Source organism: Ambystoma mexicanum, chromosome 3q, assembly GCF_040938575.1.
Source record: "Ambystoma mexicanum isolate Mex_15411 chromosome 3q, UKY_AmexF1_1, whole genome shotgun sequence".
Taxonomy (NCBI): domain Eukaryota; kingdom Metazoa; phylum Chordata; class Amphibia; order Caudata; family Ambystomatidae; genus Ambystoma; species Ambystoma mexicanum.
The window spans coordinates 755,564,498-755,590,316 of NC_090926.1; the positions used below are offsets into that span (position 1 = coordinate 755,564,498).

The 25,819-nt window shown below is 44.7% G+C and overlaps 1 protein-coding gene across 2 annotated transcripts in view; it reads left to right on the plus strand.

The window, feature by feature from the left end:
- Positions 1-25,819, plus strand: part of UNC13D (unc-13 homolog D) — a 2,023,528-nt gene that overhangs the window by 593,314 nt on the left and 1,404,395 nt on the right. For both annotated transcript variants that reach the window (XM_069654742.1, XM_069654741.1), the window contains exons 11-12: positions 5,275-5,379; positions 5,593-5,682. In XM_069654742.1, coding sequence (XP_069510843.1) covers positions 5,275-5,379; positions 5,593-5,682 — 195 coding nt within the window. The remainder of the gene's footprint in view (positions 1-5,274; positions 5,380-5,592; positions 5,683-25,819) is intronic.

The following is a 25,819-nucleotide window of genomic DNA, read 5'->3' on the forward strand; positions in this document are numbered from 1 at the left end:
GGAGATTTAGAATCCAGGCTCTCTATAGCCAGATGAGCTCTCAAGGATAAAAAGCATATGTGAGCGGACTGCGCTTAATACAGCTAGATCAGAGCCTGCATCCAGAGCGCAGAGTGAGAATAGAACATTTGAAGAAGGGTGGAAAAAAGGAGAGATATTGTTTAGGATACAGGAAGAACCGACAAGAATAATTGAACTAGAGGGAAGAGAGGGGTGTACTGATGACGAAGAGAGGCCCACAGGAGGCAGAGAGGAGCTACTATGCGATATAGGGGATGAGTTAGAAGAAAGTGAAAGGCTAAGTATGGCAATGGGAGGGGGAAGCGAAGGGTTGGATGGCGCATGCTCAATGAGAACGATGGATGATGAGTGGACAGGGCGACTAAGGAACAGATTGGGAAAAATGGCATCGTTAGGAAAATCAGGAATGAAGGTGAGTACAGATACAACGACAAAGGGAAAGTTGCAGCTTCCACTAATACAAAGGGGAGGAGGGAGGCCGAATTACATACCCTGGGCTCAGATGGATAAGGCCAATTTGTTAAAGTTATTGCCCCCATTATCAGGAGGGGCAAGCAAGTGGATATACGCCTTTGAGAAACACACAGCCGGGGTAGCTCTAGCAATAGGCGACGTGAAAAGTTTGCTAGTATCAGCAGTTGGGGATCAGGCTGACAGAGTATGGATAAAAGCTGGCTTCCCGGGAGTAACGTTAGATTGCGATCGCCATGATGGTGCCTCTTTCAACACAGTACGTGCCAGGGTGTGGGATGCCTTGCAGGAAACGTTTCCAGATACCCCAGATTTGCAGTCAGTAATGCAATGTACAATGAATGACGGGGATGCTATGGATTACATTTTTCGGGTTCAAGAGATGTGGAGAGCAGAAACGGGCACGCCCTGGTATCAATCAACATCATTATTCTACTTCATAATAAAGAGGGGGCTCCCAAAAGAAGTGCAAAAAGCACTTGACAAAATAGCAGGTATTGAAGCAAAAGGATGGCCCGAAATTCAGAGCATAATAGTTCACTACTGCAAATGAATAAAAGAGAGGGAAAAGGAGGTGGCGCAGAGAAGATTGGCAGACGAAGCGAAACAAGTACAAACAAAGCTGGTGAAGGTCGCTGCAGCAGTGGCTGCGCTCCCACACAGCAGGGAGGGAGATGAGGAGGAGGAGGGGCTGGTAGCAATACAAGGGAGGATGGCAACTAATTGGGCAGGAGCAGGGCAGCGGCAGTGGAACGAGCAGGAGCAGAGTGAAGGTCCGCAGTGGCAGGAGTGGGCCCCTCGAGGGGGACGAGGTGGCTACAGGGGCTGAAGAGGAGGTGGACAAGGGTATGGGGGAATGGGAGAAAACGGATGGCAGGGTCCCAGAGGTGCGCAAGGGAGTTGTTGGAACTGCGGGAGGTGGGGACCCTATTCCAGGGAGTGCAGAAGTAGACCAAACAACGGATTTCCAGAGGTAGAACATTATGGCCATCCTCATTCAGGGAGCCCATATGGTCTCCCAATGGGACAACAACAAAGGGACCCAGGGCAGGGGTACCCTGAGCAACGGCAGGGACACCAATACAGAACACACAACCACCCACAGAACAATGACACTATGCACTTCACCCCAGGCAACCCTTTCGCGACAACAGCAAATGGAACCCCAGCACCAGCCCCCTATAGTGGCGTATTAGTGGTTTCAGGGAGTGTGTTCAACCAGGGGGGGGCAATGAGACACCCGCATAGGACAGCCCACAGAGAACACTTGCGTGTCCTGTTCTATCTACCACCTACGATGCAGCAGAGGAACCATTGGTAGGGGCGCAGATAGGAGACAAGCAGTTTATATTCATGGTGGATTCGGGAGCAGAGAAATCATGTATTAGGGAGGGCCGGTTTCTGTTATCTAACTGGAAGTTAGAGACGCAGGGGTTCTCTGGGGCTGTAATTGAAGTTCCTTACACAGAAGCTTTGGATGTGACAGTGGGGGGTAAAACTGTAAAAACACCCTTACTGTATTATGAACATTCCCAATAAACTTGCTAGGGAGGGACCTTCTTAGCAAACTCAACATGACAATATCATTCACTGAAAGAGGTATAGTGTGTTCGACACCAGGAATATGCCCATTACGTGTAATGCTGGTAGTACAGGCTCAAACAACTGCACCGGAAATACGTGGCCTGCCAGTGGACGAAAGAATGTTCATTGAAGGGTTAAAAACACTGGCCCAAGTAGTTCCTGAGCTAACAAAGCTGGATTAGAGAATACCAGCGGAGTTCCTCTTCCGCCCAATAGTGCACCCAGACATAGCACCAGGATCAGTGGTATCCTTAGACTTGCATGCTGTACAGGTATCAGCGAAAAGGATCGCTGTGATTGGGATGGACATGGACGGGTGTGAATGGCGCACAGTACTGTGCATCAATGCCGACATTGCCCTGCGAGACTTAACTGATGAAGATCTCTTTTCCGATTTAGAAAGTGATGGCGAAATAATAATGGAAATAGCAATGCCTTGTGACATTTTGATTCAGCGTAGACAAATTCCCGTCCAGTTGATGGCAGTGATGGGAACACCACTGTCATTTTTTGATGATGATATGCGACTGGTGCCAAACAATCTGTGGACAACAGGCCCCCATGATGTAGGGTTGTTGCATGGAGTAACACCAATGATAATAAAGCTCAAACAAGGGGCAATTCTACCCCAAGTGAAACAATATCCATTGTCCCGCGAAGCTGAGGAAGGGATAAAAGAGACAATAACTGCATTGCTAGCACAAGGGATAATAGTGCCTTCAAACTCCCCATTTAACACATGTATCTACCCGATCAAAAAAGCAAAGGGAGGGGCTTGGAGGATGATCCAGGATTTACGCCCCCTAAATGATGTCCTAGAGAAAGAGTTCCCTTTGGTCCCGAACCCTGCGTCAATTTTATGCAGTATCCCACAAACGGCATCACATTTCACAGTGGTCGATTTGAAAAACGCATTCTTCTCCATCCCCTTGGCAGAAGAAAGCAGATACTTGACAGCATTTACACTCGAGGGAAAGAGATTGAACATTGCAGATTATCACAGGGATACTGTGAGAGCCCAAGCATATTCAACCGCATACTACACGAAGACTTGGGTAATTTATCAGTTGAAAGCACAATCATTCAGTACGTAGACGATTTGCTCGTCTGCGCACAGAATGAAGAAACATGCAGAAAAGATTTGGTAACACTCCTGTCACTGCTAGCAAATAAGGGGTACAAAGTAGACAAGGAAAAGCTACAATACTGTCAGAAAGAAGTCCTGTACTTGGGACAGCTAATATCAAAAGACGGAAAAAGAATAATCCCTGACAGGGTAGAAGCAATAAGATCAGTAAGAGAACCCACAACAGTGAAGGAGATGCAGAAATTCTTGGGAATGTGTAACTACTGTAGAGCATGGATATTAGATTATGCAGCCTACACCAGACCCTTACTGCAATCACTCAAGGAGGCACAAAAAGAGAACAGGAAAATAGAATGTTCAGAAGAAATGAGTGCCTCATTCAAGTCGCTAAAAGAGTTGATTTCGAGTGCTCCAGTACTCGCCAATCCTGATTATGAACGTGAATTTTACCTGTTCTCACACTGCAAGGGGACACTTATGACAGCTGTACTGACACAAAAGACTTCCCTAGGACACAAACCGTTGGCTTACTGTAGTGGCACTTTGGATGCGGTGATGCAAGGACATTTCGCGTGCGAGCAATCACTCGCTGAAGCCGCGTTCGCAATTGAGAAAAGCGCCACAATAGTAATGGGATGCCCTGTCACATTGTTTGTGGAACACTCATTATTTGCAATACTTGAGAGATCAAAAAGTACACTGACCACACAGCGAGCAACTGCCTATGAAATAATATTGTCCAGCGCCAATATCCATGTGGTACGATGCAGGACAGTGAATCCGGCAACATTCATTACAGAAGCATGCACACTGGAGGACATGCAGGAACACGATTGTGTGACTTACACAGGGGAAAAAGGGGAGGACACAGTGGTGTGCGAGAATGCCCTGAGCGAGGGGGAGGTGTACTTTGTGGACGGGTCAGCATCGATTGACATGGACACGGGAGAGAAACATGTGGGATTGGCAGTGGTGAGATTAGAAGAAGGTGAGTATGAGACACTAGTGCAGTACCGCCTCCCATCACATTTCTCAGCACAAGCGGCAGAACTCATAGCCCTAATAGAAGCATTACATGCAGCTAAAGATTGTGCAGTAACAATATACACAGATTCAGTATACATGACGACAACAGTACATGGAGGTCTAGCAAGATGGGGGCGGAGGGGGTTTCGGAGAGCAGATGGGACACCAGTGCAACATGCAGAGTTACTGAAGGAATTAATTGAGGCCCTAAAAGGTCCAACAGTGGTAGCAATAGTGAAGTGCCAAGCACATACGTCCAACACAGACGTTGTGTCTTTGGGGAACGCGGCAGCGGACACTGCTGCCAAGGAAGCCTCATACTTTGAGAAACATGAAACAGGTGAGTATGTGCTTCAGCACAAGACAAACGAAGAGCTCCCAGAAGGATACAATGCGATGCCCATATCACAAATACTAGAGCTGCAGGAAGGAGCAAGTGGTGATGAAAAAATGATGTTGGAAAAACGAGGGTGCAGCCAATCATCAACAGACTTACTATGGCGGCAGAACAACTCAGAACAACTCAGGGAAATTATCTAATAAATGCTGCTTTGCACCATGCTGTGGACCTGTAATACAACAAGAATGTAGGAAAGAGGACAGTGAACTAGGTGTGCATTTGTCGCTATTGAAACTAACCTTTTTTCCACCTTTTGATATTTGAAACCCTGAAATAATGTTAATCACATTTTGAATGGTAAAGTTTGACCACATATTGTCCCGTGATGTTTGGTGCACATTGCTGCAGGATTTCAAATGTTAAGAGATGCATTGTATAATGCAGGCAATTTCACCAGACTTTTACAGTACCCTCATAATGACACATTTTTCTAAAATGGGTGCAACAAATGTCACAATTTTTCACGTACAGGCAGGCCTTCCACTGAAACGATGCAAAAGGGCATATTGCATTTGAAGAATGTTATTTATAATTTGCACATATACACTCAAAAGCATTCTCTTTCCACCATCAGTACTGTGTGCAAAAAAGACACACACACCAAGATCCTTAAGTATGTCACACAGCAGAAATTGTTCCTTCAATTTTAATGACAAAATGTTTCTTTTTTCCACTTTGAACCTAGGATTTGCCCAGCAAAGAGGATCAGTGGTACTCATTGGAGCCTCGGACAGAAACATACCCGGATAGGGGGCAATGCCACCTGCAGTTCTCCCTAATTCACAAGAAGGTGGGTGTTGCGTGCGTCTGATGGTGATGACATCAGAGTAATCCCATTGTTCTCTCTTATTTGTCCTCAGGGCAATTCTGATATGTTTACCTTTGAGGCAGTGCATGCCCTGGGCTTTGGGCATTAGTGGCTTCCACAGCCCTAATCAGTACACAGAGATTCATATTTTGACCTCCCTGAATCTCCTCACTCTGTTTCTCACTGTTATTTCAGAGGAGCACATTGCAGAGCAAACAACCCAGCTACACCGTCCACAGGCAATTACTGCAGGAGTTTGTGCGTCATGAAATCGCTCAGCATCAGGTATGGCCTCTCCCTCTTAAACAGTAGTTGCTCCAGTAATAACAAGTGTATTTAAACAGAGCTTCCTAACAACATCTTGCAGGTTTAATGTGCTGTAAGTAACAGGTGTTATTATGTTTTGTAATTGTGTTTGGTTTAAAACGCATTTCAAACCTTCCTTACAATCTATATAAAACACATAGAAGGCCATCACGAGTTGGGCGGTAACCCTTAAATCCAGCGGTAACGCTATTACCGCTGCATGGGTCTGCCTAATCATGAGTCTGGCAGCATTTACCTCCAGCTCTATGCTGGGGGTAAAGGTACCAACTTAACACCCATTTTCGGGCATCATTAGCGCAGCGCTATTAGCATGCACTAATTGCGCCGAAAATGCCCCATTGGGTCCAATTGGACCCAATGGGGAATGTGGTATACACATTACCGCCCACCCCTTGATCTGGCGCTTTATCCACACACTTTACAAGATTTTAAAAAAGTTACCACTGCCAAAATCATAGAGACAGAAGCCACATTTAGCATTGATAACCACAGCATCTCCACACCAAATGTTGTAATTCATTGGTCAAGGATTGGTAAACTAACAGATGTTTTAAATTCTCATTATTACCAGGCAATTGTAAGTGATTTCAATCCAGCACTCCAACCAAGTCAATGCCTAGTATGGGATGCCCAATGGAAACCCTTATTTATATGTTTTTATGTCAAAAGTTCTTTTAATTCTGGATGATGTACCCTTATATAACACCCCTCTCTTTGAATCCCCCTGGCCTCACTGAGCCAAGAAGTAGGTTTGTTTTGCAAATTAAAAGATTTATTTGAAGAATTGAACAATATATCGTTTACACTTTTATGAATATGAATAATATGTGAATATCACACTTATGAATATGAACAATGATTAGCAATGGGTAATATTACAATATCAACAATCTCTTTAGTCAATTAGAAGTAGAAATAGGAAGAATAATGTAGCAGAGAATAACTTTGTATAGTTCAAGGAAATGCAATGATAGGAAAGAATGCAACACAGAAATAAGACTTGATATGACTTCAATCAAAAGACAATATGATCCCTCTTTCCCTCTGTTACTACTCACTCCCCCCTAATATGCAATATAGAGATATGGAATGAGGGCACACAGATTTCAGGAATAACAATCAACAATGCAGTTCAATCCCAATTCCCCCAGCAAGCTTAGAGAGAACTGGAATGATTTTAAAACAGGTCAGTTGCTTTTAAATGAGGTTGAATTGAATGGGAAAAATGCTAAAAATGATTTTAATTCGCTAAATGGGATTCAGAACTAGTGAGAGTGGCTTTGGATTGGTTCAGGTAGACACTAGCAATGATTATAGAATGATTAACAGGGGAACACGAAATACAGAAGTTGAAATCAAGAAATAGCTGGTTTTACATGTGGTGAAATTGAGCCAAATGCAAATTCGCTACAACTTTTCTGCTTGCGGGAAACGCGATTACGGAAAAACTATAAGGAATTGGAATGTCGTTTTGGGTTTGTTTGAAAGCTGAGGATGTTAGCTTCAAAATAACATTTAAATTTCTAGGACGTACGGTTCAAAAGTTAGAGGTTTTAGTGAAGGTAGATTTTTCTCAAAGGAGTCAAGATTTCAACTGAATTTGCGCTTTGAATTACTAACAGGTTGGCTTACACTAACAATTATCACAGGATTAGATGGATGAGAAAGGATTCAGAATGGGCAAAAGAGATTCTACAATGCAGTCTGGATATGTTGAAATGGATTGGATGGATTACTTTAAACTAAGAGATGACTATGGACAGTTCTACGCTAAATACTCACAACTCTGGTTTAAATGGAATGGACCCGTCAAAGAACTGGTCAAAGGTTTGGCTTGGACTCCGCTCGCCACCGGACAGGATCAGGGCACCTGAACTCTGCTCTCAGCAAGGCACTTTGGTCTGCGCGGCCTCTTGGACTGGATCTGACGGGTTCTGGGTTACAGCTCTGCTGGACTGATCTGGATCTTAGGTTCTAGCAAAGGTTGTTGGCCAGAAGCAGCAAACAGCTCAGCCAGGTTGTTGAATAGATTAGGGTAGGCCCCGTGGAAGTTAGGGGTTAAATCAGGTTTGCAAGGTTTTTTAAAGGCCTGCTGAAAAGGGTTCAGCTTTTTTGGATTAGGCCTCTGCTTCAGGGTTCTAGAGTCTGGTTCTAGAGTCTGGATCTGGAGTCTGGTTCATGAGTCTGGATCTTCCTGCAGGGTGCTTCGTCAGTGGATCAGTTGATGAGTGAAAGAGTGTGTCTCTGGGTCCTCAACAGTCACTATTTATCCATTTTCCAAAGTGGGTGGGGAGGCTGATTGTCTATGCCCAACCCTCTAAGGATCTGATAGGTCAGAGACTTCCCTGTCCCCTGATTTGAGAAGGGAACAGTGTGTCATGATGTGTCATCATGTGTCAGAGTGATGCTGCCATTTACAATCTAGGGAAGAACCTCCCCTTTGCTTTTACCCAGAAAATCTATTTTTCCCAAAAAACATTTTCAATATGCACAACTTGTTAATAATACATATACACATCAAATATTACCTAAGGTACGTTTCTGTCAAAATCTTATCTTTCTATGAATTTTGGTTCATACATTACAATTTTTCGTGCTTTTGGTTGGTTACACATTTTTGGATCTGTACGATCTTTTACACAGACATGCACATACCGTCTGGGCATATTCTTGTAATTTGGACCTATTCCTAACATAATCACAATAGCTAGAAAATGAACAATTTCATGGTTCAGTCTCTGAAGTCTCACAGATTCCAGATTAGTTTTAAACTGTGAGCGAATTTTTCATTTTAATAATCTCTACATTTCATATTTTTGTCAGTTCAGTACAATATTTTATAAGTCTTTTCCTTAAACATATATTTAGTCCAATTTCAAATCCACATTTTCAGTCTGGCCCGCCTCCAAAGCTTGGCTGAGTCAGAGAGTCACATGGCTTGTCTTCCTGCCAGGGCAGTTGATGTCAGTCACACCCGAATTAGCATTTCCATTCAGTTCAAGGACTCCATTGTCTCTTTCCCAGAACAGCAGAGGAAGTCTCCTCCCCTTCTCATTAGCATCCCAATGCAATATCCTCTCCTTTTGGTGGGAAGGAACAGGGTGGGGTGTTCTCAGGGGAAGAAAGCCTCTTTGAAGTTTTAGCTGAATCAGGTTACCTTATAGTCCATTTTAACATTGTCCCTTGTGCAAAATTACAGTTACAAATTTAAAATAAGCAAACATATCTTCAATTCCAGTCTTTTTCAACATGAAAATCCATGTGTGGCACCCGATATGGCATTTGATGGAAGTCCCTTCCTTGGCATATTTAGCTTTTTGAGACACAAGTTTCTCCTGTCAGATTTAGAAATCGCCAGCGTCTGACAGAGGCGAGTAACGGTATTGCACCCATTTTTGACAGATTTCTTTCCAGCAACCATCTTCAAAAGTGGACTTTGTTCAGATAACATATACTTCTGCTGACATTATATTTATGTGGATTCTTGAAGTAGAATGAAGTTCAAAGCCCAACAGGAGGTTGGATCTTTTGGGTGGTTTGTGGGCCATGAGTTTTGCAAATTTGACAACCAAGAAAAAATGGATTTTCACACAGCTCTGTGTTTCTTTTGCAATCAGCCTTGCCCTGTGGGCAGCTAAATGATGGGTTTTGGCAGTGGTCTCCTGTGTTACCACTGACATAGGAAAAATTGGATGGCGGCCTATTTTTGAGATTTTTACTGCGCACTTGTGGATGATTTTTAGCGAGCAGCATGATCCGGCAGCCATTCTGATGTTCCTGATGCAAGCAGCGCACAGGAATGTTGCAGGGCCTGGACTAGTGGGTTGAAACATCCCACAAGCCCCCCTCTTGCGATTTGTCGTTGATCGTCCATTAATGGGAATTTGCAAGACTGGTATGTCAGTTTCATCTCTTCTGATTCCACAAATGGCAAAGGTGGATCGATCGGTTCTCCTCGCCAGTCCTGATGTGAGTATTGAGCGATACTCCGGGCCCCTCGGATCTTTGCTCCTGGTCCCTGGGTAGTCCTCCTTGGTTTCCGTCCTGGTTTCCGTCTCCCTGGTTTATCAATCCTAGGATGACAAAGCAAAAACATTCATAGACATTTCCCCACCACTATTAATGTAGTGGGGCGGACACATACATTTGATAAATCAGGACACATTTGTATTATTGTATTTTATAGACTATATATGGAATATTTCAGAGTTGGAATTTTATGGATCTGGAGTGGCCCCCTCTGGGGTTCCAGAAGACTCCTCCAGTTGCTGCAGAGTGTGCTTAGGATGGCAGCACTTTAGTTGATTGAAATTGACCCACTTGTCTTCCCCTTCTGCTAAACTGCCTTTGGGGATTCGGATTTTGTAGGCGACTGGTGAGATTTTGTCTACAATTTCAAAAGGACCCCTCTAGGTAGGCAGAAATGTGCGCTCTTTGGCCTGGTTCCTTTGGAAATTGTATAGGTAGACCCGGTCTCCTACAGTGTATTCTTTTCTGGTAGTCTTTTAAGTCATAGTGGGTCGTCATGCTGTCGGCTGATATTTCTAGATTTCGCTGAGCATAGGCAAAAGCATATTGAAGGTGTTTTCTTACATTTTCAACATACTCATGAGTTGTGGAGGCATTGATCAATGTCTGCTCTTGGGTTCTATAGAGCAGATGCTGGGGAAGCACCATCCTGCGTCCAGTCATCAGCTCAAATGGTGACATTTTAGTTGCAGATGAAGGGGTAGATCTGATGGCCATTAGGAAAAGAGGTAATCGAATATCCCAACTTGGCCCAGAATCTGCCATAAACGTTTTTAATATGCTCACAAGTGTTCTGTTGTATCTCTCGACTGCACCACTAGAGGCTAGCCGGTAAGCAATGTGTAGCTTCCTTTTAACCCCAGGTATCTCCCACATCTTTGTCATTACTTCGCTGGTCAAATGGCTACCTCGGTCTGACTCGATCCTTTGGGGTAGTCCAAAATGCGAAAAGATGTGGTTGATCATCAGGGCAGCTGCTGTTTCTGCCTTGCAGTTTGGGGCCGGGAGACATTCCACCCATTTAGTAAACAAGCATGTCATGGTCAACATGTACTTGTTTCCCCTAGACGAGTGAATGAAGGGCTTGATAAAGTCTGACCATGGCAGTGTCATCCCCCTCTTTTGGAGATGCGCACGGTGTGTGAGGGATTTTGGCTGAAATTGTGCACACACAAGACACCCCTTCAAGTATTGGTCAAGGTCCTGCCCCATGTGTGGCCAGTATGCAACCTCTCTTAAGATTTCAAGTGTTGTATGAAACCCCCTATGACCGGCTGTGGCCGCATCATGGGCGTGACTTAACATCAGGCTTCCGAATGAGGTAGGAACCACCCACTGATCATGGCCAGCTAGGGATTTCCTTACCAACAAACCGTCTTGGATTCGGAACATTTTTGGACATTTCATCAACACTCTGAGGTCCTCTTTCCCAAAGTAATCGGTATCCGTCAGGGGAAAGTTCTCAGGGTCCTCAATGTGTTGATAAAACTTATCAATTATTGGATCCCCTTTCTGAGCCGTAATCAAATCAGCATCTGGGGTCTCCTTACTCCATTGTGCAGTTGAGAGGTCATTGTGAGCATTTGTCTGGGACCTAGTGATAGCAGTGACCTGGATTTCCTCCAACAGGGACTCGATCTCTATTAGATACCCTTGGATGGCCCCGGTTTTGGCCAGCTGATCAGCAAGGTCATTTCCAGTTTTGTCTGGTCCCTCTACTTTGGAATGACTCTTGATCTTTTTCCAGTAGATGGTCATCCCATTTGAGGTGACCAGATCATCAATATTTTGAATTAATTTCCCATGTTTCAATGGTTTGTTGTTAGCACATAACATGCCTCTGGTCTTCCAGTTAACCAGGTGCTCCACGAACCCGTTCCGTACATAATCCGAATCTGTGATTATGACCAGTTTGTGCAGTGAGGATGGGTTGATACACCGCCATCAACTCTGCCACTTGACTACTTCGGGGACAAATCTTGTACCCAGCGGAGGGTTCTGTGATCTCATTCACCCATGCATTCCCTACGCCGGCCACAAGTTCATTTTCCCCGTTGTTTTCAACATGGTAGGAGCATCCATCCACATAGACAGTGGGCATTCCCTCACACTTGTCTTCTTCAAAGACTTTGTGTGGGGAATTGAGGTATGCCTCCATGTTGTTCTTGATTTTTAGACTTTCGTCCTCGAGGCAGTTTTCTCTGGCACAATCATGCAAGTCAGCCAGACCTTGCGCGAGGGGACTCTTCTTGTTTTGGCCATATCTGACCTCCACAGGAAAGTCTTGCCTTGACAGAATCCAGGAAGTAATTCGGGAATTACTCACATTTCCGGCCCGGATTCTGTCACTTTGAAGATATTGCAGAGGCTGGTGTGGAGTCTCCACTATGATGTTTTCCCCCTGGATAAACGGGCAGTAATTCTTCAATGCACACACCGTTGCCAGGAGTGCCTTCTCACAGTCGTTGAATTTTTCCTGCACAGAGGATAAAGTTTTACTCGCATAGGAGATTACTTTATTGACCTTGTCATGATTTTGGTATAATACTGCAGTCAAGCATGTATTAGAGAACCCTGTCTCCAAGAAGAACTCCTTGTTTCTGACAGGGTAAGCTAGGCAAGGTGCTTGTGAGAGGCTTCTTTTGAGTTGTCTTACTGCCTTGGCTTGTTCTGGACCCCATTCCCACTTGACCCCCCCTTCAAAAGATGAATCAGGGGTCTTGTGATCTCTGCATAGCCCTCAATGAACTTTCTACTGTAATTAGTCAGTCCAAGGAGGCTTCTTAGTTCCCGCAGAGTTGTGGGGTCTTTCAATTTCTGGAGTGCTTCCACTTTCTTTTCCTGGGGACAGAGACCCTGAGGAGTAATCTCATGTCCCAAGAAATTGACACGTGTTCTACACCACTGTGCCTTTTGAAAGGAAAGTTTTGCTCCGGCGGCCCTCAACTGTGTCAGAATATAACAGATCTCCGCTATGTGTTCCTCCACAGTTGAGCTTTTGATGTGTACATCATCTAAATAGGCCAGGTTACCCCTTGCACCCAGGTCGGGCATGGCCTTATGTAGGAAAATGTTGAATTCAGTGCCGGAGTTGATGTATCCGAAAGGAGTCCGGGTCCATGTGTACTGCTGCCCCCCAAAGGTAAAGGCCAGCGTGTATTGGTCCTCCCTACTGACAGGTACAGTCCAGTATCCATTGGTCAGGTCTATTGCGGTGAATACCTGTGACCCCTGGATCTGGGCCAGCCCTTGGTCAATGTAGGGAAGAGGCCTTCAGGAAGTATGGACCCGTTTGTTGAGCTCCCTAAGGTCGGCGCAGAGTCTCCACTGGCCGTTTGGCTTCAATATCCCCAGCACTGGATTATTGAAGGTGCTGTGGACTGGACGGATTATCCCACGGGACTCAAGGTTCTTAATTATTTTAGTAAGGGACTCCATTGATGTCAGAGGCAAGCGATATTGCTTCACAAACACTGGAGCCATGCCAGGTCCGTGGGAATTGTTGTTGTGTGGAGGTCGGTGCGACCACAGTCATATGAGTCCACCGCAAAGAGATCTTGAAAATCCAAGAAAACTTGTTTCAATTTTTGCTTCTGCTCCAGAGTCCCACAGGCATCAGCTAGGTTGACTCTCTCCTCAACCATCAGCCTGAAGCCTGGAAAGACTTCTGGTTTCGCTATCTCAGCGGCCTCCTCCAGCTGGGTGGAGGAATCCCTGGTCAAAGTGCTGATTTGGACTGGTGGCTTCAGGTGGGAAAGGCAGGCCTCATGCACCTGGAAAATGACCTCATCCCTCCTGAAGTCTCAGGTCACATCTTCCTTACCATAAGGGCAGGAAGTGTACACCAGGAAGTTCCCCCCATGCCGGGTAAAGATCCTGTCTGGTGTTGTGTTGTCATCACTGTCACTGTCAAAACAGTCCTTGGGGATTGGTCCTAACAGTTAATTTCCTAGATCTATGGAGAAATGTCGGTCATCAACAGCCATTCCAATAATGATGCCTGCGGCTAGAGTGATACTCTTTAAGTCGCTGTTATCCACCTCTATTGGTATGGTGTCATGTTCTATGTTCACTATTGGTGTTGGGTTTACCCCTAACCCTTGCTGTTGGAGAGAAACATTTAGATGAATATAGGCATCAGAGTTTTTCAATTTCTGTCCTCTTTTAACTTTCACTTCCAGGGAGAATTGTTGGGTCCTTTCTGGGATGGTGACTTCCTCTCTAATCTGAATTTCAACTGCATAAGGCAGCAGTTGAGCTGACCTAAATGCTTTCTCTGGATCATCAAAGCCCATGGGATTATCCGCTAATCGGGACCAAGCTTTGAAGTTTAATAGGTCCAAACTAATGGCAAATCGATTGAGAATGTCACTGCCTAAGTAAAAGGCGGCATTGACATCTCGCACGACCCAACAATTATGGACTATGCTTTTGTTGCCTATGGAGATTTTGAGCATAAACCTGCTTGGCAGGAGATGTTTGGAATTGGGTGTTTCCAGATCCATTTCCCATTTGTCTATCAGTTTGAATGTGGGAATGGCTGGATCTTTTGGGAGTTGGCAGAATATGGCTTCGCAGATGAAGCTCTTACCATTGTTCACACACACTCGGGCGAGAACAGAGTCCTTCCCTTCATTTAACTGAACATGGATGAACAACTGCTCTCCAATTTGCTGAATATCAGCTAGGCTCTGAGCTGATTTCGCATCTTTATGGACTATAGGAGTGGGAATGTCTGATTGTGGATTGGTAAAGTATTTCAGAGTGTTTCCTTCCAGTGTGGAATGCCACCTTAAACTGGAAGGAAGGTTGACTTTCAGAAATAGAGAGGACCCCCCATCACCAGTTTGTTGTCCTACTGCTATTACTGTCACGTCTGGAATTTGGTTGTTTTGGAAGTGAAATTCTACTTGGTCAGATTTTTGTTCAACCATGTGGCATGTGCCGTTTAAACTAACATGGTTGACACTCTGTTTTAACTTTATTGGTCGGCTAGCCTGGGTCCAGAGGACTTTGTTTACGCAATCTATTAGGGGTGACAACCTTCGCAGGAGGTCATTCCCTAGTAAACAAGGGGTGCCCTCTGGAGTCACAACTATGACCGGGTGCTTCACCTTGTGTCTCCCAATTTTAATGTCCAAATTCGCAGTCCCCTCGACGGGAATTTCCTTCCCGTCAAAGTTCTCAAGTTGTCCAGGAAGAGAGGTGAGGGGAATTTGGTATTTCTCCCCCCTTCCTGAATTCAGTTCATCAAAGGCCTTTTTGGACAGAAGGGTAGATTGTACCCTGCCCCTGTACTTGTACCGGGGCATAATATATTCCCTCCTTCTCCGCAAGGGGGCACAGATAATGTACATTTTTGGAAAACTGGTGGGTTAATTTTCTAGTTTTGGACATTGAGAGAGAAGAGATTTGAGCAGAATTCTGTGGGGAGCCTAGGGAATCTGAAAGAAAAAGGTGGCAACTGGAGATGGGAGAGGTTTTGAGTTCCCCTGGTTCTGGTTCTGGGCCGCCCCCCTCCCTTTTTGGAGGCAGTCACCAGGATGGGTTTGAACCAGGGATTTTCATGCTGTTGGTTCTGGGATTGGATGATGGGCGGCGCTAGCTCAGTCCCCACATCTACCCAGTCTGGATTTGAATCCTTTGGGACACATTTTTCCTTGGGAGGAGTTCCCCCATCTCTGAAGGAGAAGATCCTTTTTCCCAGGATCCTCTGAGGATCCCTCTCCTTCAAATTGTACGATCTGTACCTCCTCCACAAAATGGGTCTGTTTGGGTCCTTTGTTTCTCCTACCCCCCTTCTGCTCCTTGGGTGGCAGACTTTCAGGGGCAGGAGATTTTTGTTCCGGTTCCTGGGTTTCCAGGGGCTTTTTGCAAGTGGGGAAGGAAGCTTCCTCCAAGGCTTTACACCCCCCTCCCCCCTGTGCCTCCTCCCTGTGAACCAGTGGGTTGTCGGGGTGCTGCCCCCGTTATTGTTCTGGAGCACCAGGTCCAGAGTTTGGGGCATTCTGCGCCGGCATGTTCATCTGAGGGTTCTGATGAGCCCTCAGCATGCAACCCAGGTGCCATGTTTTGGACCTGGTGCTCTAACTGTGACACCCGCTCAGGATGATACAGGGTTCTCATTTCTCCCCTGGGCTGATCCCGGGAAGAGTAGCTATCCCTTCTCTGGTAATACCCTGGGTTGGGAAAATTTGGGTACCCCTCCACCCTTGGCCTCCCCTCTCCCGGATTAGGTTGTCTGGGCTCAGGAAAGTGGGGAAAGGATGGATTATTCTGGGGTTGAACATTTTGTGGATACCTGGGGAAAAAGTTCTGCCCAGGATTTGGGGAATTTATGCCCTCCTCGGGGAAGTGAGGAGGGAAGTTCCCTGGGTTAGGTGCTTGGTTGAATCCCCCCCCCTTGGGCTGGAGGAGTCCACACATAACCCAGGATGGGTCTGTTCCCCTTGTAGCGGGGACTTACATAGTCAGCGGAGTGAGGGATCCCTTTTGTGGGACTACCTCCTTGGCTCCCTGTCTGTGACTGGCCCGAGGGCCTTCAGGGCTTGGGGTTATTCTGCTGTGCAGGCGGGTTTTTAGGCCCCCCCCCATCTGCAAATCCAAAATGGGGGCAACCTTTACCTCAGCCACCTTAGCAGCAGCAGGGGTGTTGGTTGGTTTGGGGCTTTTTTGAGTATTCTTGTTTTCTATGGGCTTTTGCACCTCATAGATTCGAGTGGCCTGTTCAATGACCCAGTCTAGTGATCTTTTCTCATGAAAATCTCTCACTAGCTGGGTCATGATGAATTTTGGTAGAGTATGGAAAAAAGTATTGACAAATTCTTTGCTGTCCGTGTGCACCCTTCTTGTGGTCTGCGCAAAAGCACGCTTTAACTCCTGCACTAATTCTTGTGGTGCCTGATCCTCCCCACATTGCAAGTTGTAGGCTGCCTTGCGAGCCTCTTGGGGATTTCTGTGTACAGAAAAATGCTTCAAGATGGCCGCCCTATAGGTGGACCATCTAGAATGATTTTGGTCCTCCAGCCCCGCAAAGAAACTGGAGTATTCTGGTGAAAAGGTCCATTTCACATACTGAATGCAGCTACTGCTGTCTTTCAGATGGAAAGTTTCCATCATCTTCTCAAAGAGCTCTAAGTGTTCCCAAACAGAATACTTAGCGTTCTTATGATAAGGCGTGATGACGCTCCTTATCGCCTTGATTTGTTTTAAGGGGTCTTTAAGCAAGGCCCTTTTTTGCCTTATTGGCCTTCTTGGTTCGGGTAACCCTGGTCCATTCATCCTCTGACTCAGAGGCACTGCTCCCAGAGGTGCCCGTCTGATCTTCCAGGTTCTCCCGGATTCTGCGAGCCTGGGAATTGCTGCCAGAATGTGGGGACCTAGTCTCCTGTGTCCTGGGACGCTCAGAGGAGTCTTCTGATTTCTCCTTGCTCCCAGGATTTGATGGGTTACCCCCCCCCCCCCCCACTGTCCTAGCTGAGCAGAGGTTTTTAGGATGCCCTTAGTGGGCCTACTCTCCTGGAGTTCCCCACTAAATTTCACTGTACTTAGGTACCCATACCCAGGTGCCCGCCCATCCTTACCTGGGAGGTACTGGTCTATGAGCCCCATACTTCTGACTGGATAGTAATCTGCCATCCCCGTGGCCCTGGGCTCATGTGCGCCAGTGGACATGGGGGTGGCAGAGTCCAGGGACTGGGAGAGATGAAGGCCTCTGGTACTAGGGTTCCTGAGGTTATGCTCAAGTGTTTCCCTTTCCCAGCGAACCTCATCTCTATCAGCCCCTGCTCCCTGTTGCCATGCAAGAACCTGAGCTTTCTGTTCCTCAATCAAGGCCTTACTAGTCTCTATCAGTCTCTCTTGCATGGCTACCTGCCTGTGGAGCCTATCATTGTTTTGACAGAGAGCCTCATTTTCTCTCTGTGCTTCCTGGTTTGTCTTTGAGTACTGGGCCAATCTTTGCTGCAGGAGGGTTACCTCCTGAGTCCTGTCCATACTGGCCTGCTCCTTCCTTGCCAGAGCATCTTCCACCCTCCTGGTGTGCTCTAACAATCTATCATGCTCTTTTTGGAGGTCACCCAGTCCCTAGAGGGCCAGGTGATTTTCTTCCAGTTTCCCTTTTAAGTGACAGACTTCCTGGCCTAAGGTGTCCCTTTCCTGAGCAAGAGCCTGCCTCTGTGCCGCCAGGTCGTCCCTCTGTCTTTGAAGGGCACCCGCTTTCTGGTGCTCTTCCTCAAACTCTACCTGGGTGTCCAGGTCTTTCAGTATTAATTTGTTGCTCTCTGCCTTCTCTTTATCTTATTGGCTTTGCAGGGTGACTACCTGCTCTGCGCATGCCCTATTGAAGTTTATCTGTTACTCCAGCTTTTTCTGGCTCTGTAGTAGGGAGTCCAAACTTTCTTGGTACTCCTTCTGCAAGGCCAGAATTCTGGTATCCTGGTCTGCCTTTTCCTGTTGCAGGATCCCCATGTCCTCTTTGATTTTAAATATATACTGCCTGCTTTCATTTTCTGACTCCTGGCTCCTCTGCAGCCTCTGCTCAGAAGAGTCCAGATCAGATTGGGCCTTTTCTAACGCCATCAGTTGCCTACTTGCCAGATCTTGGCCTTCAGCATATTTGTCCTGTATGGCTCCCATAGATAAATATAGATATGCCGCTATCTTGGCAATCTTATTTAGCTCATCCTTGGCCTTAGGGGCCATATATAGTACACTCAGGGCCACATGTAAGGGACCCTGATCTCTCCAGATATCTAACCCTGTTGCAGTGATTTGTTGTGTGATTGCCTGCAACCACACATTCTGTTCCTGCTCAGTCCACTCACCTCTCACAAATAACTTATGTAAAAGGTGTTCTCTAGCTATCTTGATGTCTACCAATGTTGCCATTTTGGAAATATTAATTTCCTTCCTGACTTACAGAAGTTTCTTTTGTTTATCTTTGCAAAACAAACCGTTTCCTTAGAGCGTTCCCTTTTGAGGGGTGCTTTTACAGTGTAACACAGCGTGGTAGCCCAACAGGATTTATGTATCCTGTCAGTTAGCACACTGTATTAAGCTGCACAAGTGGTAGATCTAATCCAGAAATCCCGCGCACGAGCCCCCAATCTGTAAGTAATTTCAATCCAGCACTCCAACCAAGTCAATGCCTAGTATGGGATGCCCAATCGAAACCCTTATTTATATATTTTTATGTCAAAAGTTCTTTTAATTCTGGATGATGTACCCTTATATTACGCCCCTCTCTTTGAATCCCCCCGGCCTCACTGAGCCAAGAAGTAGGTTTGTTTTGCAAATTAAAAGATTTATTTGAAGAATTGAACAATATTTCGATTACACTTTTATGAATATGAATAATATCTGAATATCACACTTATGAATATGAACAATGATCAGCAATGGGTAACATTACAATATCAACAATCTCTTTAATCAATTAGAAGTAGAAATAGGAAGAATAATGTAGCAGAGAATAACTTTGTATGGTTCAAGGAAATGCAATGATAGGAAAGAATGCAACACAGAAATAAGACTTGATATGACTTCAATCAAAAGACAATATGATCCCTCTTTTCCTCTGTTACTACTCACTCCCCCCTAATATGCAATATAGAGTTATGGAATGAGGGCACACAGGTTTCATTAATAACAATCCACAATGCAGTTCAATCCCAATTCCCCCAGCAAGTTTAGAGAGAACTGGAATTATTTTAAAGCAGGTAAATTGCTTTTAAATGTGGTTTGAATTGAATGGGAAAAATGCAAAAATGATTTTAATTCACTAAATGGATTCAGAACTAGTGAGAATTGCTTTAGATTGGGTCAGGTCAACTCTAGCAATGATTTTAGAATGATTAGCAGATGGAAAACGAAATTCAGAAGTTGAAAGCAAGAAATAGCTGTTTTACATAGAATGAAATTTACCCAAATGCGAAATCGCAGCAACTTTTCCACGTGCGGGAAACGCGATTACGGAAGAACTATAAGGAATGTCATTTATTAAATAATTGGTTTCTATGGTTTATTATCCAGTTCTTATACTACTGCTTCTCCTTCATAATCAGCCTGTAACACTCATCAACTCTCATATTCAATTGTTTAATTTGTTGGACAAGTCTTGTGTATTTTTCTGTTCTACAACATCTTTATCCAATCTATGATTGTACTTCTTAACAGATGGAATTTTACTGCATTGTGGTAATACCCTCCAGGTCTGTGCTAACACGATGGGCATATTTCCCACCGTAAGCATATCTATTTTTTGCTCCATATTGGTGTTAATCATGGTGAGTTTAAGCTGGCTATTAACTTCCCATTGGCTCCCATTGGATGCAAGGATTACATTCAAAACCCTCTGCATTGTCCGCAAGGCTTTCTGGGGCCTGGGTCCAAAATACCTTCAGCTATCCCTCCACAAATACATCCCCTCTTCAGCTTCTCTACCTCTAACTCCCTCAGAGTCAGTCATTTTTCAAAGAAATGAGCTGGGGGTATATCTCTGTCTTTGGCTGGGGGCTCCTTCTGGAACAGCCTCCCTGCCACTCTGAAACTTTTAAAAAAAAAATTGTTTATTTTCAATTTTTCAGAGTTACAAAATTACAAGTGAAGATGATCCAATCAATACAAAAAGTATAATAGCACAGAAAACATACAATGGTAAGTAGTATAAACTTTGTACACTAACAATATAGTATATACATATCTCCCCCCCACACCCTCCTCCCACATTATCTACACAGTAAACTAGAAACTAATACAAATCCATAAATGTCCCCCACATTTTTTCAAAAAGAGACCTTCTTTTCTCTCGGGTATATCATCCTCTCCATTTCAGCAAGTTTAAACATTTCTTCAATCCAGTCATCAATTATCGGGGGGACCCTGGACTTCCACCCTCGCAGGATAATTTTCTTGCCAATAGTGGCACCCCTAAGTAGCCATTTCTTTTGAGAGATGGTGAAATTATTCAACAGCACATCACTACCCAAGATCAAAGTTTTGAAATAATAATCAATTTTCTCACCAAGTACCTCCTCACATACCCCACAAATATCCATCCAAAAATCTTTTACCCTCATGCAGTCCCACATCATGTGCTCCAGCGTTCCAGTCTGGTGTACACAGCCCCTACAATCCTTGGAATCAGAAAGGCCTCTCTTGCATAAATGCTCTGGAGTCCAATATACCCTGTTCAAAATTTTAATCTGCCTGGATTTTTCACCCAGAAAAATTGAGCAAAGGTTGACATGATTGCACATCCTCATCCATAGTTCTGAATTGATGTCACAATCAAGTCTCCTGCTCCGCTCTTCCCGCAAACTATAATTCTCTTTATATTCACCAGCAATCAATTTATAAACCCTGCTAGCCAAACCTCCCTCGCTCTTTTTGAATTTGATAGAAAAAAAATCTAAGTTTAGTTCCTTCGCCCAACCCACCTTTCCTATGGCTTTTTTCAGTAGCCAATAGCCCATGATCGAAAAGCCAGCAATATCCAATTTTTCTCTGACCTCCTTAGCCATAAGCAATTTCCTTCCTTATGTAGGTCCCCAATCCATCTGACCCCCTTCAAAACCCAATCTGGCCAAAACAGAATTCTCCCATTATCTTTGAACCCTGCATTAGACCAAATAGAAACCTTGGGGACCTTTAATGCATCAACCCCCAGGAGAGCAAGCAGTTATTTCCACTCTGAAACGTGAGGAGAACCATCTTCGGTTCCTGTTCTGAAAACACCTCAAGACCCTCAAGGCCTCCAGTGGTAAAGTCATCTTGATCCCTAGAGGGCCTTTCCCAATGACGCGATACATTTTAGCTGACCGTACTGCTTGAGGGACCCACATCTGATAAGCATTAGTTTGGCAGGCATCATTAGACACTCTAGGGCTCAGAGGAGTCGCTACTTTACACTCAGTCTCTCAGAACTTGTATTTTACTTGCAGCCTATTCTAAGTTCCAATTCTAAAGTTAAATCTATCAGCTACCTCTCCCTCCTTTTGCACAGGAAGCAGTACATTTGACAGAATAGGGGGGTAACAGACAGAAGACTCCAACTGATCTTGAAACAAAAAGCTCCTCACTGTTATAATTGAAATATGATCCTCACTTTTAACACCTGAACTAGTCAAGGTAGGGTTGAAGTCATCCGTGGATATATTGCTAATAGGAGGGTCCTTCTTTTGTTTTTTAAAGTAGTCTGGTACGGAACGTAAGAACTTCCTAGAAGATGTGGCCCCTGGTTGTATGGCCTTATTGTTCTTTTTCCTCTCGAATTTCCCCTTCCCAGGTTTATTCACTCCTTTCTTCAATACATTGTCATTATTCATCACTTCTATTTGTTGTTGGATTACATTTTCAAGTAGAGGTTTAGATTGTGAGCCAGTGGCTTTTTTCACCTCCTATATCCAACATCAGTGGTTCGGGGGCTATATGGGTCTCAGGCCACTGTCACTCGATTTTGCGGAGGTTCACTGCAATTTGATTTAATATACTTGACTGACCCTTTAATTCTGTGAGGATGCCTGAATTAGAGTTCCGACTATTCATCCATCAGCACCTCTGATCCATAAACTGATTGATCCTCCCCGGTAAAAACATGTGGGGTATTAAGAAATGAGACTGACAGTTGGGGAACGTCTATATTGGTTACACCTTATTTTCCCCCACCCCCTGCAGAGTGCACTTTCCCCAAAATCAAATTTTCAACAGTTTGAGGTAGGGAACCCAAGTCACTCCCTTTGCGAGATGGTGAGGTTATCCGCTGCACATGACTGAGGTGTAAAGTAGGCTTCAATAGTGTGCTTACTGGAGTTCAAGCTTCCGATTTTATGCACAGTAGGTTGAGCAGTTTCCACCGATATACACACTATTTGCAGGCTTACTGGCGGGAGGAGGGGAAGGGTGGTAGTAGTGTTGCAACTGCTAGGCTCGAACTGTCTTGCCTGCCCATAAAAATCCAAGGTGCATCAAGTAGTGCCATTTTTGGCAGGCCCTCCCCCCCCCTTAGTTTGCTATACACACAATATCGCCCAGCAATGTAGTTAGACAGGTAATTCGACTTATCCGGGCGCGTGCCAAAACACTTCTTCAAGCTTCAGTAACACACCGAGCAGGGGCCTATGCTTCTCCCCACCTATCAGCCAAACAGCACACCAGTTGCACTCCTCAGGTGCACGCACGCAGGTGCGCAAGGTCGCCGTTTCAATATCCTGCCTGCAGTTAGAGGTGTTTTTTTTGTATATCCACCAATGAAGGAGTTGTTTTTGCGTATCTCACCAAATAAAGCCTTTGGAATTCAAATACAGGCTTACGCTAAGAAAAGTGCTCTGCAGAAACACACAGCCAAACAGCACTCCAGTTGCACTCCTCAGGTGCAAACAGGTATTATTACCCCAGTGGTTCTCATTTTATACACTTTGGTTGGATTAAAAGCTGAGTCAGGATTGAAATGTGATTTTCAGGTTACAATCAGATTTCAGCAATAGGCAAATTGACATACTTAGTTATCTCGCCATCTGTACTAAATGAGGAAGAAACTCTTCACATCCAAAAGTGCAGCCATCCATTGATCACACGCTCCCTTACATACTGCCAGGCTTGTGATCTGATGAGGCATAAGAGTGTAAAGCATAATCCTGTGGCTTTTTTCTCTTGCTGTCCCTTTTTAAGGCTCTTATTTCTTAGGATGGTGTTGGGAGCAGAGCAGGAGTTTCAGCCTATCGTATATTAAGACTGATATGTGTCACAAGAAGTGCATTACCGATGTTTGCCCATTCCCCTTTTCTCTGGTGAAGAGCATCCTTCTTATGTTGGTGTCAATGAGGGTAGAAGAGATATTTCTCTTTTGGCTATGTATCTGGATATTTCTGAAGCTTTCACTTATCCTGTTTTAGAGCAGAGTGTACGCTCCTCTGGGTCATTTACCTTACTTCCATAAGCCCCTACTAATAGCTTGGTGTTTTTGGATGTTATGTCAATCGGAAGTGTTGTTGCTGGTTGCTAATATATGGACAAAGTGATGTGAGCCATTGTTAACTCCAGTCTCGAGCTTAACAAGGTCAGAGTTCTGCCTGGTTGCGGTGCCACCTGCCACTGTTTAAGCTTACTTTCAGTCAAACTCCATGCAGTACAATCCCAAACAGTTGTTCATATGGGAGTGAGTCATCACTCACCTTTTGCGTAACCGACCAACCAACCAACAAATCAACCACATTGTTGTAGATCCAAGTGAAACATTAGGTTGGAAAGATAGAACTGAGTTATTTGGTAGCTGGTAGGTATATGCATGTTTTGTTGGTTGAATAAGGCGAAAAGCTGCTAGGATGAATCAGTGTAATAATGGTCTGGAGAATCTCCCTCTTAAAGAAATCTACCCACATCTACTTGCTCAGCAATTCAACATCAGACTCCACTCACTGGACACCTTAAGGAGCAGGAATAAAAGGGAGTGGAAAACCTCTCCCATATCTCCAGGAACTTGACAAATAACACTTTTCTTGAACAGATGCTGCCATCCTACCAACATTTAATTTAATTTCATTTATCATTAAGAGTGCGTGTATCCCACGATAGGAAACCTGACAGAGCCTACATCTCGGCAAAGATGGAAATCTAGAAGAGATCAAACACTGATAGTTGCTTGTAAAAGCTCAGGAGTTTATCTAAATAAGTAGGTTTTTAATTGTTTCCTAAACAAGGCTAAGGAATTAATTTGCTGCAACTGAGAAAGCAGAGAATTCCATGCACGAGGGCCAACTGAGGAAAAGTGTCTATCTCCCCAAGTGGTAGTTCATGATAGGGGGACTGCCAACAGAGCCGTTCCCATGGATCGTAAAGTGTGTGTAGGACTGTAAGTAACTATCCTAGAGGCCAAATATTTGGGAGCGAGGCCGTGAATGCACTTGACCACAAGGCATAAGATCTTAAACTGAATTCGCTGTTGTACTGGAAGCCAGTGGAGACCTCTTCTAAAATCTGAAATCTGTGTTTTCCGAGGTATGGAGAAGATGAGTCGTACCGTTGAATTCTGGCGACCTGGGGCTGCTGAAGTTGATATTTTGGAATGCCAGACAAAAGGGCATTGCAATAGTCTAATTTAGAATTTGCAAGAGTTCCCACTACGGTAAGACGGTCCTTCTCTGAGATCAAAGGAAGTAATGGTTTAATAAGCTTCAATTGGTAATAAAGAGACGTAATAATTTGGTTGATTTGTGAATTACAGCTTAAACTGCACTGCCATATGCAGCCCAGGTTTTTTACTGTCGGAGTGTATTTTGTGTCAGTTCCAAACAAATATGGACAGTGAAACGTGGACATCAGATTTACTGTCTTCTTTTTTGGACCAAATACAATGATCTTAATTGGAGTTTATTATCCAGCATCTATAGTTAAATCTTTTCAGCACAATTTAATACTCGCTCCACTGCCTCTAAAGGTTGACTGAGCCGAACATATATCTGCGTGTCGTTAGCGTAAGGATGATGACACAGATCAAAGTTGGCAAAAATATTGAGTAATGGACGGATATATATCGGTTTTTTTAAAACACATTTTATTTGCATTTTTGTAAACAAGGCAGACAAAAACAAGTCCAACATTACCCTCCCCATTCCCCCCTTTCCTTCCTAGACTGATTCCTGTGAGACCTCCTGTCCTGTATCATCCCTCTTCACCCTCCAGCCTCCCCCATTGCATGTTATTAGCCAGCTTCATGTATCAGCATCTTCCCGGAGGATCGCTCTCAAACCCTTCCACCTCTTGTTCTTCCTTCCCCTTTCCTTGTTGCCTCGCCTCCCCCCTATCCTGCATCTCATGGTAGTTTCAGATCGTTGTGTACAACCACATCATTCAGCAATTGGTCCCAGTTTGCCGTTACCCCATCCCCCTCTGTATCAACCCTCGTCCCCCGCAATGTTTCTAGATCAGCTACCCCCCATCTACGGGCATCTGCCTGCCACAAGGTTATTGATGGTCCCTGTGTGTGTTTCCATGTGATAGCCATGCAGTGTTTAGCTAATATCAGCAGAAATCTCACCATCTTGTTCCGTGATTTATGCCTCTTTCCCAC